The following is an 18,309-nucleotide window of genomic DNA, read 5'->3' as shown; positions in this document are numbered from 1 at the left end:
CCCATGGCTGATGAGACTGGACACGGACCCTGGGCCAGAGGCAGCCAACCCACCAGAGCAGCAAGGAGGTGAGCTGAGCACTCAGACTCTGCAGTGGGAGACGCTGAGATGGCCGCCCGGGGAGAGGGCCTGCCAGCTGTGGGGCAGGGCCCAGAGGCCCTCAGGAAGCGCAGCCTCACCCCTGACTTGGGGCTGGGGTTGCCCGTTCCACCCGACCACCTCCACGGCTGCACTCTCTCCCCCGCGAGTCTCCCGACCTGCCCTCCAGCCACTCCTCTGTGCTTCTGCATGTGCCAGGGCTTGTGCACACAAATACACCCCCACCCGTGTCTCATGCCTCCTGCAGGATCAAGGTCAGGGACTCTCACCCCACCCTGACCGTGGCTGCCCTCTCTGGCCACCGCAGCAGCTCATGAGGCCCTGCGCTGGCATCTGCTTCATTGCATGGGCGCCACACTTGTGTCCTTGTCACCTGCCACTGTGCTTGTGACGTGAGTGACTGAGTGACTCTCTGATAAGCAGCCTCAGCTGACTTGACAGAGTTTGCTCGGAGAGGAGGGGGCTTTCCTTCCTGGGGGATCGGTGCTTTCTGGGGCTCTCCTGCCCCCAAAACCCACCCCATCGCCTGCTCCCCTGCGATGTGCAGACAGCCTCATCGCCTTCTTGTCTGCAAGGCTGCTTGGAAACCCTCAGGAGCATTTCTGCTCTCCTCTCCTGGAGAAGAGGAGCAGACAGAGCCAAGAGCAGAGGGTGGAGAAGCACTCAGATGTGATAAACAGGCAGGAGATTTCGGAAGCAATCAGGGGAGAGGAGAGCCTACATTATCCCCGGAATTCACAATGCAGCGCTAATGAGCCGGCGGCCTGACTGGATCCTCTCCGCCTCCCGCAGCCTGGGACCAGCGCTCTGGGAGAGGAGCAGGGAGGGCTGCTGTCTGCCGCACCGCCGCCCACACAGCCGGCCAGCGCCTCCCCGGGGACACGGCGGTGTCTGCAGACCCCTGGGAGCCTGGTGTCCTCCCCGGGAGGGGAGGGCATCAATTAGGCCCCCAGATGTGACCGGTCATAAAGGCGGCAGACGCGCCCTGACGGCAGTGGGGCAACGCGAAGAGGGCTCTCGCCAGAGCCTGACCGCGCTGGCACCTGCTGACTGCAGCCCCCAGGACTGAGGGAGCAATTTCCGCTGTTTATAAGCCCCCCATCTGCGGTGCTACAGCAGTCCAACGGACCAAGGCGTGAATAAAAGCGTCACTGAGACGTACTCCCTGCCAAGCAGTGTTTCGAGCGCCTCGTGCACACCGGTTCATTTAACCATGTTGTCATCACTGCCCCTAATGGGTACCATTGTCACTGACCCCCTTTTACAGACGAGGAAACTGAGAGCAGGGGCCTTGACTCTTCCTCCCACTGGTCAACTCCAGCACCCCGGTGGCAGGAATCCAACAAACTCATCTAGTTAAGGCACCAAAACGCACTCTGATGCGGAGCCTGGGGCCACAGCTCCCAGACGAGGGCTGGTGGGACCTCGGAGACGCACTGAGGCTCTGCCGGAGGCTCAGCCCCTCCCTCCTGCTCCCTTTCCTTCCGCACTTGCTTTCCAAGGGCTTCCTCTATGTGGAACTTGCGCACAGAAAGGAATCCGATTTCCTTGCCGCCCCCAAGTGGAATATAATTACAATGTAATAAGCAGGGATAACCTATGCATAAAAATTATGATAAAGTAATTTAAAAATACAAGGAGAAGCGAACATGTGCCACAATGATTTTGTTACCATCCAGCCGCTCATCCCCTCCCCAAGGGTGTGCGGTGGGCTAAGTGGCACGCAGGGGCAGGTGTGGTGGGCCCCTGCGGCAGGATGGGGTGGTGGCTGCCTCCCTCAGGGCAGCGAAGGGTCGGGGTGGGGGCAGCAGGGCAGAGCAGGCTCCAGCCCCAGGCTTCGCGCTGCTCCAGGGGCGCACCCCCCCCCCCCCAGAGCTGGCCCAGCCCAGAGCGCAGCCTCCAGCCCCGGCCCATCAGGAAAAGCAGGCCAGTAAGCCTTGTCTTGGGCCCTTCAGTGTCCCTCTGGCCGCCCGCCCTCCCTCCATCTGTGGCAGCTGGCAGAGGGCCCCAGCGCCCAGCACGCCCAGAGCACAGGCAGCACGGCCGCCCCCGCGGCCCCCAGGGCTCTGCCGGGTGACGGATGGGGCTGCTCTCGCGCCCGGTCCCGGACAGCGCCTTTGAATAATAACTTGGCAAAATTACTCTTTTTTGCTTTCCCTATTTCTGATTCATTTGCTCTTTCAAAGTCATTCATCTCTTTTGAGTTAGAGGCAGAAAAGCAGGATGGGAAGAGGGGCAGGATGTGTTGCAGAGGGACCGGGGACCCTGAGCCCCACCCCCTCCTGCTACACGGGGGCTGGAGGCGCAGGGCCCCGCCATCGCCATCGCCGTCGGGACGCCCACGCCAGTCCTCACCTCTGCACGCGGAAGAAAAGAAGTTGGGAGGGAACTTCCCAGGCCCCTGAACTTGCACCTGGAAGGCGGCCGCCTGCTCCGCCCACTTGCAAGGCTGGCCCAACCCGCCTGCATGGATGAGTCCATTCAAGCGACCCCTCCCCCTGGTGGGAACTGGTGTCCGGGTTAGGCCCCCTTTCCTTCCCTCTGTGGGAGGTTGCGGGGCCACAGGCCTGACCTCGGGAGCTCACAGCGTGAGGGGGAAGGGCAGCACACACCCCATAACCCACCCCCGATCCGCAGTCTCTCTTCTCCGGGTGTGGGTCGGCCTTGGCCATCGCAGGCCCAGCTGTGTCCACACCTTGCCGACACGTGGGTGAAGGGAGAACAGCCGGCCTTCGGGGTGCATTTGTTCCTGGACATCCAGGAAACGCCCAGATGGACGGCCCGGGTCGTCTGTGCACCAGCAAATCCCATCCTGCCACCTATGGCGATGTGAGGCGCAGGGCCTGAAACACAGAAGTCTCCTCCAAGCCTGGCCCTTCCTGACCTTGCAGAGCAGAGGGAAGCCCAGAACCCAGCTCCGGGTACAGGGAGGGAGGGGTGCGTGTGCGTGCTTGCGTGCACGCGTGTCTGTGTTTGTTCATGAGCACGTGTGCGTGCGTGTGTTCGTGTGCATGTGCACACGTGTGTGCGCGTGCATGTGTGCAGGGGCAGGGATTGGGCAGGTCGGGGTGGTGTGTGCATTTGTGTGCTGGGGTGAGGGGCTGGCAGCTAGAGAAACTCTCATCTTGAAACGAGGTCTCCTGACCTCACAGTTCTGCCGAGTCTGGGCCTGGAGGCACTGCCTGAGCGGGGGCTTCAGGGTGGGGCCGGGTCTTCACCGGCCCTTCCTCGATTCACTGGCACTCAGGAACCAGTCTCCTTCCCGGCAAAACAAAAGCTCTCGAGATCGCTGATTCCGCAGCGCCCCCCAGTGGTGCCTGAAGTCTGTCTGGAGCGAAAGACTTCAGACACACGTGGTTGCAAGTCCCACATGGGGTCCTTTGTGGATTTTACTAGGTTCCTCCATAGGCTCCCACGCCCTTCGGAAGAACTGTAGTTGCGTTTTACAGATGAGGGAAATGAGTGCCCATAAGCAGCGGGGTAGGGACCAGAACCCGGGAGAGCCCGTGTTCCTCCCTCTCCCTGCGAGTCCTGAGCCCAGCCTAACCCAACAGGGCGAGGGGACAAGGCAGCTAAAGGCAGAATCCTCCAGACACACCACCGCCCAAGGGCAGAACCCAGTCATGTGTCCACCACGTGCAGGCCAGCCCGGGACCCTCCCGGGCCCTGGAGGGGACACAGAGGGGACACAGCATGACGAGAAAGTGGGAGCCCAGCCTGGGAGAGGCAGGGGCAAGGGCTGGGGCACCTCTAAGTGGCTGCTGCGACGGCCACGGGAGCTGGAGCAGGCAAACCGAGCAGCAGCAGCAGCACCTCGCCACTGGGGAGGCCGAGCCGCGGACCCAGCCAACGCCGGACCTCGTGGTGCGCAGCAGTTCCCAAAACTGGAAGGCGCTGGCCCCGGACTGAGCCCGGAGTGCTGCAGACAAGCACGAGACAAGCTGCTCTCACTCCTCCTGCCCGTTGGGGCTCCCACCCCTCCCCGTCCAAAGTCCAACACGCCCAGCGGGCAGGCGGACACACAGGGGCAGGATAACCAGGTGGCTTGTGGGAAGCCCACGTCCCACCGCACCCACACTCCAGCCCGAGGCTACTCACCGAAATTCACAACGTGGGCCACAGTGTGCACAGGACAGAGCCCGACCACCACGCAGCCCGTAAGCCGGTGGAACTGGACGTTGTGGTCCAGGGGCAGGGCCTGAGCCAGCCACATGGGGCAGCGCCTGAGCACGAGCACCTGGCGGCAAAGCGGGAGAGAGCCAGCCTGCCTGCTCTGTGCCCCGCCCTTGCCCGGAGCCGGCCGTGCCCCCGGACGGGCCGCCACCACCTCCCGGCCCCTAGCCCGCGCTGCTCCCGCAGGGCCACCGCTGCGGTCTGCAGAGTGGGGCCTCCGGGTCTGGGGAGGGGAGAGCGCGTGTTACAGGACGTCTGCTCCTATTACTTTTGTCTGAACATGTGAGAAGCACGTAAGCCCTTCCTGGTGGTCAGTGTCTGTGTTGACGTGGGCCCTCGCGTAGTCGTCCGTCAGACGGGCAGAGTCGCCTGTGGTTCCTGAGACGTCCCGGGCGGTGACGGTGAGGGCTGCCCACTTGCTCGTTTGCTTGAATGCATTTCTGCAAGCCGCGGTACGGGGACGTGCAGATCACAGTATCCGGTTTTCACGAACTGAACTAACCACCCCCAGGAAGGACAAGTAGCTGAAAAAGCTCCCTTCAGAGACAGTGCAGGTTGAAAGGGCTGCTAATAACGCAATGAGTCACGCGGCTCCCGCTGCCGGCGTGGGTTCTCTGCAGCCAGTCCTGCGGCTAAAATGGGGCCCACTCAGATGAGAGGCCGATACTGTCAAGGAGAGTATCTGAACTAGAGACGAACACCCCTGACCGTGAGGGTGACCCTTGCCTCCCGGCTGTCTCGTGCCGCAAAGCCCTGGTGAAGGACAGCAGGGCGCACGGCGATAAATAAGCACGTGCTGGGTAACTGGCGGGGAGGGTGTTCTCTGTTTGTTTGTGTTTTGTTTTAGTTGTGATAGTTCCACTTGTGTTGTCGTGTAGTTGTTTTGCTGTACTTTCCATCAAATACACTTGGAGCCCTCGGTCTCCGGTCCCCAGGACCACAGTCTGGCTCCTTAGTCTGGCAGTCAAGGCCCCTCGAAGTGTTCTCTCTCCAGCTGGCACCCTGAACGGGAGCCCACCCCGCCTCCTCTGGGCCCACCTAGGTTACTGTGAGGATTGAATGGAAAGTGCTCAGCACCCTGGCTGGTACACGGTAAGCACACAGAAGTGTCAACTATGTTCCTTACCTGCTGCGTGACTACGAACAACTCACTGACCCTCTCTGAGTCTTAATCTCCACCACTGAGTACTGGCCCAGCTGATTTCTAAGGTGCCATCCTACTCTGGCGCTGCAGGTGTCCACAGGTGGGTCATTTTGTCTAAGAGGAGCCACATTAGCCCCGCCACCCGCGTCCCCAGGCGCCCATGGAGCCCTACCGCAATGAAGCTGCAGTCAAAGTTGAAGCACTGGCCGCAGCCCTTGGCCACCATGACACTGGCACCGAGGGCCCGGTGCGCACTAGCTGCCAGTGCCAAGAGCAGCAAGGGGAGGCCCGCGTGGACGACCAGGCAGAGCAGGTGGCTGCGGTGGTTGTGCCAGTAGGCGGAGGTCAGCGGGCGAGGACGGCGCTGGCGTGGCCTGGCAGTGGGAGGCGTCAGCCAGTGGGCAGCACTGGGGGAGAGGGCTCCACTCAGAGGGATGTGGTGGGAGGGACCACAGGAGTCTGAACCTGGAGACCCCACTCCCTCTGTAGCCCACTAACCCTCTGGAGCCTTGTGGCAAGCAAGATGGCTTCCTTTTATACCAGGAAACAGAGAGGTCAAGTGACTTGCTTATAGTCACACAGCAAAGTGGGCCTAGGATGAATCTCTGGTCTGTCTGATGCCACTTCCACAGCCATTTTTATTACCTCTCTTTACTTCCCAACTAGAAAAAAAGGGAGGCAACTGAAAAGGATGGAAGGGCCTGAGACACATGGTAACGCACAAGAAAGTCAATACGCAAGAATGAACTACTGAGGTGGCGCCACTCAGAGCCTGGGGTCAGTCGGGTCTGGGTCTGTTACACCCTTTCTATATTATTTTCTCTGCAGTTCTTATCAGGTTTGTGCTTACCTAGTTTATGTGTCTGCTTGTTGGTATAGATTACGTCTCTCCACCTGGAATGCAGCCCAGCAGCCTCCGCCATCCCTGAGAGCAGGGCTCGGCCCGCGAGTGGCTGGCTGACCGGCTGAGCAAATAAACTGCCTTGGCCAACGCCTTGTGTGAGCCTAGGCTCGTTGCTTCAGGTGGAGTAACTTGAACGCCCTTCTGTAACTGTAATTTCCTCGCACTGGTGTATTTGTAAAAATGCCCGGCACATAGTAGGTGCTTAATATTGTGAGCCGATTCTAAAGAGACATGCAGAAGGTGGAACCTTTGTCCCCAAGAGAAGGTGGGCGAGGAGGAGCCGACCGGCGGGAGCGGGCCACTCTGCAGCTGGAGTGTAATGGCCAACCCGCAGTGCCCTGCACAGACGGGAGGTACCCGACGGTCAGGCTCTCCATGACCCCGGGGAGCCCTGCAGCTCGGCTCGCAGCTCCCCGAAGGTGATGGCGCCGCTGCAGTCCCGGTGGGCCGACTGGAGGAGCACCAGTGTCAGCTGGTCCAGCCTCTCTGCGGGCATCGAGACGGCGCTCTCCTGCAGGCACGACTACAGCACGGTGCGCAGCTCGTCCGCGTCGATGGAGCGGCTGCCTGCTCCAAGTGAGAGGAAGCCGAGGGGGGGCCCCCGACCCCACTCTGTCCTTGCAGATCCCCCTGCTTTGCACAACCACTGCATCGAGCAGTGACCCCTTCCTGTCCGGTCATCTCCAGCTTTCTGCCAACCGTCTTCAGGAGTATAGTCCAGGCAATGGAAGAGCATGTGGCACCTTCTGCTCACAAACCTTCCATGGCTCCCTAGTGTTTGCTCAACAGAGGCAAACACCTCCTCAAGCATGGAGAACCTTTGGTTTCAGTGCAAGGCTTCCTCCGGCATCTCCAGCCTCCTCTCTAAGTACCACTCGACCTCCAAGACCATCCGCTCAGAGTCCACAAGGAGCTGCATGCCCGGAGCCCCGACTACCCAGAGGCGAACTGTGTGTGAGGCAGAGTGAGGAGGGGCTCCCTGCTGCTCCCTGGCTGGTAGCAGACTCTACTCACCCACGCGGCCCTGAGAGGCCACCGCTGGGCCCTCAGTTCCAGCCTGGTGGCCTTACGTGTGGGTGAGTGGCTAAGAGTGACGTGACCACACGACCGCGGACCCCCGTGTGGGCGGACTCCCCACTGCAGGTTCTGGCCGCGTCTGACTGACTCGCAGACGTGGACCCACGGACACCGAAAGCCGACTCCAGGCTGTCATTTTACATGAGAGACCTGAGCATCCGCGAACTGGGGGATCCAGGGGCCTGGAACCAGCCTGAGCAGGAGGACTCGTGTCAGTGATCTCAGGGCGTCTGGGTGTAGACACACCTGTCGCAGCAACACACCTCTGCCCCCACCATGTGGCGGCGGCTCCGAGCCCCGTAGAGACTGCACCTTACTTTGCTCATCTCTAGGATGGGGCTGATCACCCCCCTTCTGCAGAATTGGTTCAAGGATAACAGGTGATTGATTATATAGCACGTAAAGCAGCATCTGGAAGAAGGTGGTTGCACAGGGACAGAAAGTCTCCTTGGTACTGTGGCCGCCACCTGGGGCAAAGCCAAAGTCTGTCACCACAGCACGATGCGGAGCTAACGCCGCGCTCCCCGGCCACGCCTCCTGTCTTCAGCTCTCCTGGTCGAGAGCCACCGGGCAACAGGTTTCTGCCACATCCAGAGCCCCAGCCCCTCCCCGGTCCCCTTCACACCCTCTCATCCATCCAGCCTTATTCTCTCCTGAGCCAGTTTCAGACCCAGTGTCCCCTTCACAATCATTCTTGTGCACGCATTCTTATTCCTTACTCCTCTGTCCTTCTATTCCGCTGACCCTAAACGTCCCTCATCCCCAGGTGCGTCCAACGACCTGTCTTCCCATCTCCTGCACCCGCTAAGTGCTCACCGCGGACGTAGAGCACCCAGGAGAGCAGGACGAGGCCGGTCCCAGCCTCGGCGAGGCCCGTGAGGCCTGGCGAGCCCGCGTCAGGTGGGGATGAGAGCCAGAGGAACCCAGGGCCAGAGGGGGCACAACTGCAGCCAGGCTGCGCTTCTCAGGTGCAAATCCAGCCCCGTGACTCCCCTGCTCAGTGCTCTTCAGTGGCTCCCCGCTGCTCACTGCCCTGAAGCTCCAGACACGGCCTCTGGGGCCCACACGGTCTGGCCTCACCAACCACCCCAGTCTTGCTGGGCGCCTCCTCCCCACCTCAGCTTCCCTTCCTTTGATGGCTTCAGGCCTTCAGAGACCCTCTAAGCCACAAAGTTGCCAAAGGTGTGAACACCAGGATGGTCACGGCAGTGTCACTTATAATGCCAAAAAAAAAAAAAAAAAAAAGAGCGGGGAACAACGGAACTGTCTGTTTTGGAAACGGGGTCTGAGCGAATGGTGACGAGCCGCAGCTGACACCTGGAAAGGGGCAGCCACACCGGGCGCGGTTCTGAGTGCACAGAGGTCAGCGACGGCCCCTCCACCAGCCTCGTGAGAAGCTACTACTACGATGACCGTGCTTTTTATGTGATGTGTGGAGAAATGAGGCACAGAGAAGTTAAGGAGCTTGCCCAGCGCCACGTGACTAATAACCCGTGGGGCCGAGGTGTGAACCGCGGTAACCCGGCCTCAGTCAGAGACGGTGGCGGCCAGCCTGCGCTGCGTGGGGCACCGGAGCACACCGGAGCAGGGACACGAAGCAGCCGCCACGGTGCCGCTGCAACCACCCTGAGTCACCGCCTCACGCCCACTGGGATGGCTGTTATCATAAAAAAAAGCAACAAACCAGAAAGTAACCAGGGTTGGAGAAACCGGAAGCTCTGTGCATTGCTGGTGCGAACGTAAGACGGTGCGGCCGCTGTGGAAGGTGACAGGCCCTGCGGACAGAGGAGCCAGGAACTCCACTCTGGGGGACGTGCCCAAAGGGACAGAAAGCATGGTCTTTTTGAAGAGATATCTGTGCACCATGTTCACAGCAGCATGACTCACAGTAGCGAGAGGGGGAGGCAGCCCTCGTGTCCACCGACAGACGGGTGGGTAAGCAAGTGCAGTATCACACACAACGGAGTCTTACTCAGTCTCAAAAACGGGTGAAATCCTGCCACACGGTGCAGCACGGGGGAGCCTTGAGGCCACTGTGCTGCGGGAAGTCAGTCAGTTGCACAAGGACAACCATGAATACTTCCACTTCCAGAAGGTACCTCGAGCCGTCAGATTCTCAGCAACAGCAAGCAGAACGGTGGGGGTGGAGGAGGGAGGGGTGTCAGTGTCAGCTTGCAGACACAGGAAAGTTCCGGAGGTGGACGCTGCTGGCGGCTGCACAACAGCGTGAGTGTGTTTAATGCGCATAAAAACGGTTAAAGTGGTAGATTTAATATTATATATATTTTACTACAATTAAAATGATGGTCTAAAGTAACAGTCTTACGTGCACAAGTGTTTATATTCAGTGGAAAGGGCAGTGCACACAGTGTGACACCTTTCTGTCTAAAAAAAGTGTGTGGTGCACACGTGTGTGTGATCAGTTAGAAGGCGGTGTAGAAAAACATGACGGGTGATTTTTGCTTTCTTCTTTAAACCATTCTGTATCGTCTAAAATGTTCACAGTGGGCTATTTTTATTATCAAAAATCAACAAAACACTTTCTTTTTTCAAACATAGGAAAGAACAAAGGAAAGTCCTGGCTTCCGGTGAGTTGAATCAAGGCCATTTGTCTCCTGGACAGAGTCCCACCTTCTAACCAACAAAAGGGAGGCAGGAACCAGACAGAGATAGGGCGGGGAACCTAGAGAGAGACAGAGACAGAGACAGAGAGAGGGAGAGAGAGAGAGACAGAGAGAGGGAGGGAGGGGAGCCAGACAGCCACTGAGACGGGCCAAGTCCCTTGCCCCCCCCCGAGCCCCCCGAGCCCCACAAAGGGCCTCACCATCCACGTCCTACACCTGGAAGAGGAATCCGGGTTTGCCCACGGGGCTGCCGTGGGTGAGCGCCCGCCACAGCTCCTGGAGCAAGATGGTGCCACTTCCATCCAAGTCAAACAAGGCAAAGAATCTCTCAACAAAGAAGGACTGTGCCGAGCAGAGGGGGAGACAGGCAAGTGTGGCCACAGGGCTGGGCTCTGGATTCACTCACTGCGTGTGTGTGTGTGTGCATGCTGTGGGGTGGTGGGATTCAGGGAGCACCCAGGTGCCTGAACACAAGGTGTGATCTACCCACGAAGCCACTCCAGGGGGCCGTGTCCACGGCCCTCCAGCCAGCTGAGGGCAAGTCTGGGCTCTAGCGAGAGGCAGCGAGGATGGCTGTGTCCGGGCCTTGGGCCCCTCTCCGGCCCTGGTGCCTGGTAATCTGCACAGGCTCTCCGTCCCCGTCGGCCTTGCCATCCAGACCCCTGGTGGCCCCGTACTCAACAGGGGAAAAGGGTTAGACAAAGGCCACCCCGGGTCCTGCCTGGTCCTTCCCAGGGTGGCCCCGTGGGGCAGTGAGCACAGGAAGGAGGGACAAGCGCAGGCCGCCGGAGGCCTGGGCCTCCCCTGCCCTGGTGTCCAGGCGCCCTCAGTGTGGGCTGTTTCCCAACGGCACTGGCTCTCATTTGCCAGTTCATCCTCTCCATTCATCATTCATCCAACAACCATGTCTCGCGCAGACCCTGCCTGCCAGGCCTGGTGCTGGCGCTGGAAACACAGGGTCTAGGACAGGCCGGGTCGTTGCTGCAGATCCGTCAGGCCCGACACCCCCCTGGAGGCCGTGCTGACCGACCCAGACAAAGTGAGAGTCCCAAGCACCACATTCACCTGTGGGCGTCAGCCCTGCCCTGGCCTCACTCTTGCGCCCTGGGTCCCTTGAGTGATGCGTTACTACCCTCTGCCGACACGGATGGCCGTTATCTGAGATACTGTACAGCCCCTGTCGGGCAGGTCTCTTTTTCCCTTCCCCGTATTGACCATGAAAGGAGGCAGGACATTTAGAGTTCCAAGCAACATCCCTGGTGCCAGCAAGTGAGGGTCCCTCCCATCCAACAGGGGCATTCAAATGCTCGCCGGCTGGTGCTTCTAAAGGACGCAGGCCACCACCAGACGCCAGCCCAGGGACGCATGCGGAGAGGCTGGCATCTGAGGCTCATCCCTCCTGCCTCCCTGCTCACGTCCTTGCTGTTTGTCGGGCACGCAGGCTGTGCTGGGAATGGGCAGAGGGTCTGGCACCGAGAAGGACTGGGGAGGGTGGGGCAGTGCAAACGGCCTCTAGTGGACACAAGCCGTGGGAACCTTACTCAGTGGCAGGAGGTGCGGGTCAGCGTCACCTCCGTCGCCGAGCAGGGCGGTGACTGCGAGGTCAATAGCATCTTAAGACTTGACAGGGCACGATTTCCAGCTTCATACGTCTGAAGGCCCAGGAAGCCACGGCTACCGAGAGGGGCGGAAGAGCCCCGCGGCAGAGACAGAAACATCCTCTGGCCCTGCTCAGAAGTGGGGCCCCGGGGGCCGGGAGCAACGTTTCCCTCCTGCGCGGCACCTCGCCCTGCAAACCAGGCTGCTCGTCCTCCGCGAAACGCGGACCCAGGGCCCCATCCCCAAGTGGGCTCTTGCCTCTTCCGCATTCAGGGCTCTTTTGGACTCTTGCAGACCAGTCTCCCCGTCTTCACCTGCAATCATCTCAAACTGGCGCGTCACCCACTGCAGCCACTTGGCGTCCTCCTTGGCACTCGCGGCGCTGGGAGACAAAGGAGACAGGCGTGTGGGTCTGGGGTGGACGAGGCTATGGGGCCTCACGATGGTCCCGGGGCCTCTGCCTTCCTCCAGCAAGGGCCTTGGGCCTCCCAGGGGGTTGAACCAGCTTCGGCGGTGGGAGCCGCACCAAGTCGCCCTCTCTTCCTTCCAGCTGGCATGGGCTGGCCCAGGCTTAAACCTCTAGGCTCTGGAATGACAGGGCCCCATGAGCTGGACCCCAGACTGGGAGCTCGAGGTCAGAGAACAGTCCCCTCCGGGAGCGCTACTGACACGATGGCAGCGACCCTCCTACCTCACACGTGCACAGCTCTTCGCTGTTTTCGAACCCTTCCTGCTCACTGTTTCGCTTGGTCTCTGTTAGCAGGTGTAAGTTACTCAGCCGCTCTGAACCCGTTTCTTCCCTCCGACGTCTCACAGGGAGGAAGCAGGCTCAGAGCAGCTGAGTTACTTAGCTGGTCAGAGACAGAGGCAGAGCTCAGCGCTGAGGCCCGAGGTTCCTCCATCGTGCCCGAGTCTCCCCTCTGCCTGAGCACGTCGAGTCCGAGCCACGTCAGGACGCGGACCTCCGGCTTGGCTCTCCAGGCCCAGGGCTTGATCCGCAACGTAGAGTCCGCCATCTGAAACCTCGCAGATGGGCCGGCTGCCCTGCAATCGGAGCAGCGGTCAGGGGCAACACGGGGACAGCACTTTCTGGGCGTCAGGACCCAGCAAACCAAAACTGAGGCGATGAGTGAGGATCTACAGCCTCTTGTTCTATTAATTTTCCTCTGGGAGGATGGCTTTTGTCTACATCCCATGCGTTTAATGAAACCTTAAGTGATTTAGCTACAACCGATCCTCGTCACTCGCAGGTTCCATATTTGTGAATTTGCCTACTTGGTGAAATTTGTCACACACCCCCCGCCCCCACCAGATCAACGCTCGGCAGCACTTTCGAGGTCACCGTGGGCACCCATGAAGTGGAAGCATCTGAGGGGCTGGCGTGCACGTCCAGCTGCGGTCGGACAAGGCGGCGCCCTGCCTGCTCGTTCAGCTCTCAGACTGTGAACAAGGGCCCTTCCCACGGACGACGCAGGGCTGCACGCTTCCCACGCTCTGCGCCCTCTGCCGGTGAGTCTGCTCTCTGAGATGCCCGGGAGGAGGGCTGCAGTCCTGGCTGCTGTGCCTCAGCCACGCGCCGCGCCTCGTGGAGGAACGCACGAGAGGCTGGGCTTCGTTCAGGCACGAGTCCCAATGCACTGATGCAAGATCTGTGTGAAACAACCAATGATTTCTGCTGTCAGAGGAATCTTTAAACAGAAACACACATAAAACAAAATTGTGTATTGATTGTTATTTGAAAAATTTGTGCCCAGAGGTTGGCAGGAACCAAACCCTGTATCTTCCCTGGGAGTAAAGGTTCAGACTTGGCTCATTCAGGGTTTGGGGTGACTTTATAGAACACAACTACCATGAAAAATGAGGATCAGCTGTGTTTATAAATAAAGGTTTAAAATACATAAGCTAGTGGTGGGGAGGGTCTAGCTCAGCGGTAGAGTGAGGGCTTAGCATGCACGAGGTCCTGAGTTCAAGGCCCAGTACCTCCATTAAAATAATCAATCAATCAATCAATTAAATACACCAAATTACCCCCTTGGAAAAACAAACAAACAAACAAAAAACTAAAAAAAATTAATGAGCTAGCTTCCACTTAAGGAACTAGAAAAAGAATAAAACACACACAAGTAGAAGGGGAGACTCTAAAATATAAAATCTGAAGTTAGGGAACTAGGAAACTAAAAAGGTCAAAACGACTTTGGTGATGGTTTTACAGATGTGCATATGTCAATGCTCATCAAGTCGTTCATTTTTAATTATTACACATCGATTATGCCTCAATATAGTGAAAAAACAAGTTGGTTCTTTGAAAAGATTAAGTAGAAAAGTGTGATTAAAGAAAAAGTGAGAACAAGGCAGCACTGATACTGAGAAAGGCAACAGATTCCAGAAAAGGAAGGGGATCCAGAAACATGAGAGTTCTGTGTGCAAACGCTCGGTCGACTGAGAGGAATGAATTCACTTCAAGAAGTAACAACCTGAGCCAACCAGTGACTATTTAAGAAATTGCAAAAGGAGTTCAGTGTCAACCATTTAAAATAATGCCTGGCCCAGCTTGTGTTTATGGCCGAGCCTTTGCCAGTCTTCAAAACACACGTCCAGTGTCAGACTATCTCAGATTGTAAAACACGACGGTAAGATTCTGTTTGTTTTACAAAGCTAGCGATACCCAATCCCGACGAAGACAGTAAACGCACAAAAGAAAATTCTGTAAGTTTAACTTACAGAGATGCCAAACTCTCACTAAACGTAACCAAGTTAAATCCTGAAGTTTGCTTTAAAAAGCAACAATCCAGCTTTAACAGGAAGGACTTACTCCAACAATATAAGGACGGTTTGCCACTAAGGAATCTCACAGAAGGATGGGTCAGTGCTAAGACATCCGTCACCCTCTGCAGCCCAACAGTGCAGGCTCCGAAAGAGAAGCGGCTCCAACCCTGACACGTGCCTGTCAGAAGCGGGGAGCTCGTTACAACACACATTCAGACTCACCCACTTCGGTGTGGGGCCCAGGGATCTGCACATTCCACCAGCACCCTGGATGTCTGTGACCCATGCTGGGCGGTCCGGGCTCACACCTGGAGAAGCACTGCCCTGGGGTTAAAGTGCCCCCCTTCCTCCACCCCTGGGGACCCCACAGGACGCACTCCCCAAAGCAGAGCCAACTCTGGGAAACAGGCTGCATGCACCTGGTAAGCCCGGAGGGGTGGGGACGGGGTGCCAGCTGCTCCCCTCCCTCTTCTCAGAAATCGTAGCGTGCTGGCCTACAGAAGGAGAAAGGCAACGCTGGGGAAGGGGTGGAGACAAGGCTGGAAAGCCGGTGGGAAGTGGAGGGTGAGGGCATGGCGGCAAAGAAAGCGGCACAGCAGGAAACCGAAGTCCTCGACGAGGAGGGGGGACTCTTCGGGGTTCAGAGCTCGTGGGACACGAGGTCGTCACGAGAGGCCAGAACTGCCCCCGGGACCGTGACCTCAGGTCCAGCCTGCTTTGCCCCAGCGGACGACCCCAGGGCACAACAGTTCCCTCGTCTGTAAATGTGACAGTCGGCCTCCCACAGAGGGCTGCTGTGAAGACCCGATGAGATGCTAAACGCTCAGTGTGGCTACTAGTCTGGCTTGGCCAAGTCCTCCTTCTCCAGACGAGAAAACGGCGCCAGAGACAGCTGGTGACTTGCTAAAGATCACGCAGCAGCCAGCAGCCAGGCAGGAGCAGCTCAGGTCCCCCAACTCCTGCCCCCGGCGGCCAGGGCGCCCTCTGTGGGCCCCCAGGGGAAAGGAGCCCTGCCCGTCCCCTGTCACCGGAATGGAAAGCTGGACAAACGAGCCACTCGCCCTCTGCCGCCTTCAGGTGGCGGGGCCGCGTCTCCTGGCACGCTCATCCTCTGCCGTCCTCTAGACCGCAGGTTCCACGAAGCCTGCTGTCCGCACTGGCAGCCTGCATCGTGAAGCCCACAGTTCACTTCTCCCCAGCTCCTCCTCTTCCTGACTTTCCTAAAAAGCTGCTGGCATCCACAGCCTCTCAGTGATCCATGTGCTGTGTGGCGGCGAGCTCGGGCCAAGGAGGTTTGGTGCATGGGCGTGGCAAGGCTTCCCCTGGGAAGAACGCTGGGTGTCTTCCATCTGGCCCAGGACCTTCCACTCTCCCTCCCTCAAGGAGACTGGGCAGGTGGGAGACCCAGAAACACGCGGTGAAAAATGCTCGGTGAGATCGCATCGACCACAAGAGCATCAGTCCCCGACATACGTGTTAAAGCACCGCCTAAGCCGAGCGCTCCGCGGAGGACTCCACACACACTGCTCAGCTCAGCACGTAATGTGGCCCCGCTTGGTGGTGTGAGCGTCACCTTCCCGCAGACGAGGAGAGCGAAGCCCAGAGGCCAGAAGCAGCAGGTGCAGGTGGCTCAGGCAGGGACTCGGCCCATCTGGGGCTGAATGTGAGACTGTGCAGGTGACCACGCGGGGCGCTCACACCAGCCCCAACGTCCCCTGTAAAAACACGCTGGAACAGCCATGTGGAGGGGCTTTCTGCCCAGGAGACCTGTGGGAAAATGGAGGTCTGCAAGCTCTTTGTTAAAAATCTAAGAGAAATCATGTGATCACTTAGACTGTGCAGTCAAAGTCTCGAGGGCTGTTCACTTCTGTGCTGTCTGGCAAGCGACAGGCTCGGGCAGAGCCCCTGGCCGCCCGCTGCTGACTGGGGCTTCCCCCTGGTAGCTTCAGATGTTTCTGGTTCATTTCCAAAATGAGGGAAATAGCTTTCGCTTAGTTTAGTTTAGTTCTGTTTTTAAGCTGTTTGGTAGAAGTTTATCCAAGCCTGTGGCTTTGGTGGGGTACCTAAAGGCTCCTTGTGTGAGTCACGTCGGCCCCTGAACCGGCAGGACTCCCCCAGATCCCTCTGCTGTCACCCACCTGTTCTCTGCCCACAGGCTCAGAGGCTCTCATTCGGATCAGTCCCCAGGGAAGGTAAGTTCTGCGGAACCGGGGAGATCTTCCGGTGGCACCGGTAAGCGCTGCTCCCGTTCTGACGTGGCCCTGCGGCAACCACCGGATCCAAATGCGTCCAGACAGAGCACCAGACAGGACGGAGGGCGTCTGCTCTTCTTTCAAGGGGGACCGTCCCAGGCTTTGTGCTGTGATGACAACATCATGGGAGCTCAGCCTCAAGGTTTCGATTTAGGCTTGACTTCTTTTCTTAGAATTGGGAAGACCTCAAGGTCAGAGTTCTATCAATTTTCAAATTCTATTTTTATTGAAATATAGTTGATTTACAACATTGTAAATCAGGTGTACAGAAAAGTGATTCAGTATACACACACACATTTTTCAGATTCTCTTCCATTATAGGATAAATCAGGAGTTTGCGATTAACAGATACAAACTACTACATATAAGGTAGATAGGCTACAAGGATTTACTGCACAGCACAGGGAATTATAATCAGTATCTGGTAATAGCTGACAATGAACGCTTGCAGTTTTTATGATTTTTGTTATCATGCAACAATATCATTGAGGGGAAAGCCTGTCCTTCTGAAATGTTTGTTAGAAGGAAGACATCTTTAAAAAGAAATTTTCACAATTTTTATCATAGACTTTAGTTCAAATGAACATGTTCTAGAAGACTGCTTTCTTGTTCTGTAGCATTGGAGCAGGGAGGAGGCGGATGACAGGATGCGTGGCCTCATTGTAGTCAGAATGGCCATCATTCAAAAGTCCACAAACTGATAAATGCTGGAGCAGGTGTGGAGAAAAGGGATCCCTCCTACACTATAACCGGGAATGTAGTTTGGTGCAGCCACTGTGGAAAACAGTATGGAGATTCCTCAAAAGACTGAAAATTATATGATCCAGCAGTCTCACTCCTGTGCATGTAACAGGGGGAACTCTAATTCAAAAAGATGCATGCACCCCACCCCTGCCATGCTCACAGCAGCACTACTTACAGCAGCCAAGACGTGGAAACAACATCAATGTCCATCGACAGATGGCTCGGTAAAGAAGATGTGGTGTATATACACAATGGAATACTACTCAGCCATAAAAAATAAGATAATGCCATTTTCAGCAACATGGATGGACCTGGAGATCATCATACTAGGTGACATAAGCCAGAAAGAGAAAGAAAAATGCCACATAATATCACTTACGTGTGGAATCTAAAAAATTAGACAAATGAACTTATTTATAAAAACAGAAACAGACTCATAGACATAGAAAATCAACCTGTGTACTAGCGGGAAAGGGGGGTGGTGGTGGAGGGATAAATTGGGAATTCAGGATTTGCAGATACAAACCACTATATATAAAAGAGATAAACAACAAGGTCCTAGTGTAGAGCACAGGGAACTATATTCACTTCCTCATAATGGCCTATAATGAAAAACAATACATATGTGTGTGTGTGTGTGTGTGTGTGTGTGTGAATCACTATGCTGTGCACCAGAAATTGACACAACATTGTTAATCAACTACATTTCATTTAAAAAATAGAGAAGACAGACAATCAAACCAGTAACGGGGGGAATTCATTCTGTAAGAAGTGAAAATAATAAATGGTAAGCATATTTGGAATCCTCAAAGAAAAAAGGAAAGAAAAGAATCCATTAAAAAATTAGAATTTAAATAAAAATAGGCAGAAATGAAACCAGCCCAGTTGGTATGAAGAAAACCCAACTACAAATATGGAGAAATATAT

General features: G+C 56.9%; 1 protein-coding gene across 1 annotated transcript; it reads right to left on the bottom strand.

The window, feature by feature from the left end:
- Window positions 1–3,720: 3,720 nt before the first annotated feature.
- Window positions 3,721–12,636, bottom strand: NOX5 (NADPH oxidase 5). Its single transcript, XM_032468852.1, is given in 12 exon segments — window positions 3,721–3,765; window positions 3,848–3,894; window positions 3,897–3,920; window positions 3,923–4,018; window positions 4,198–4,336; window positions 5,589–5,823; window positions 6,678–6,711; window positions 6,714–6,887; window positions 10,222–10,363; window positions 11,879–12,199; window positions 12,312–12,373; window positions 12,468–12,636. Coding segments are annotated over 12 exon segments (1,488 nt in total).
- Between the last annotated feature and the right edge of the window lie 5,673 nt (window positions 12,637–18,309).

Source organism: Camelus ferus, chromosome 27 (genome assembly GCF_009834535.1).
Source record: "Camelus ferus isolate YT-003-E chromosome 27, BCGSAC_Cfer_1.0, whole genome shotgun sequence".
NCBI lineage: Eukaryota > Metazoa > Chordata > Mammalia > Artiodactyla > Camelidae > Camelus > Camelus ferus.
Note: the sequence above shows the minus strand (reverse complement) of the source record. Positions and strands in the feature narration are given on the sequence as shown.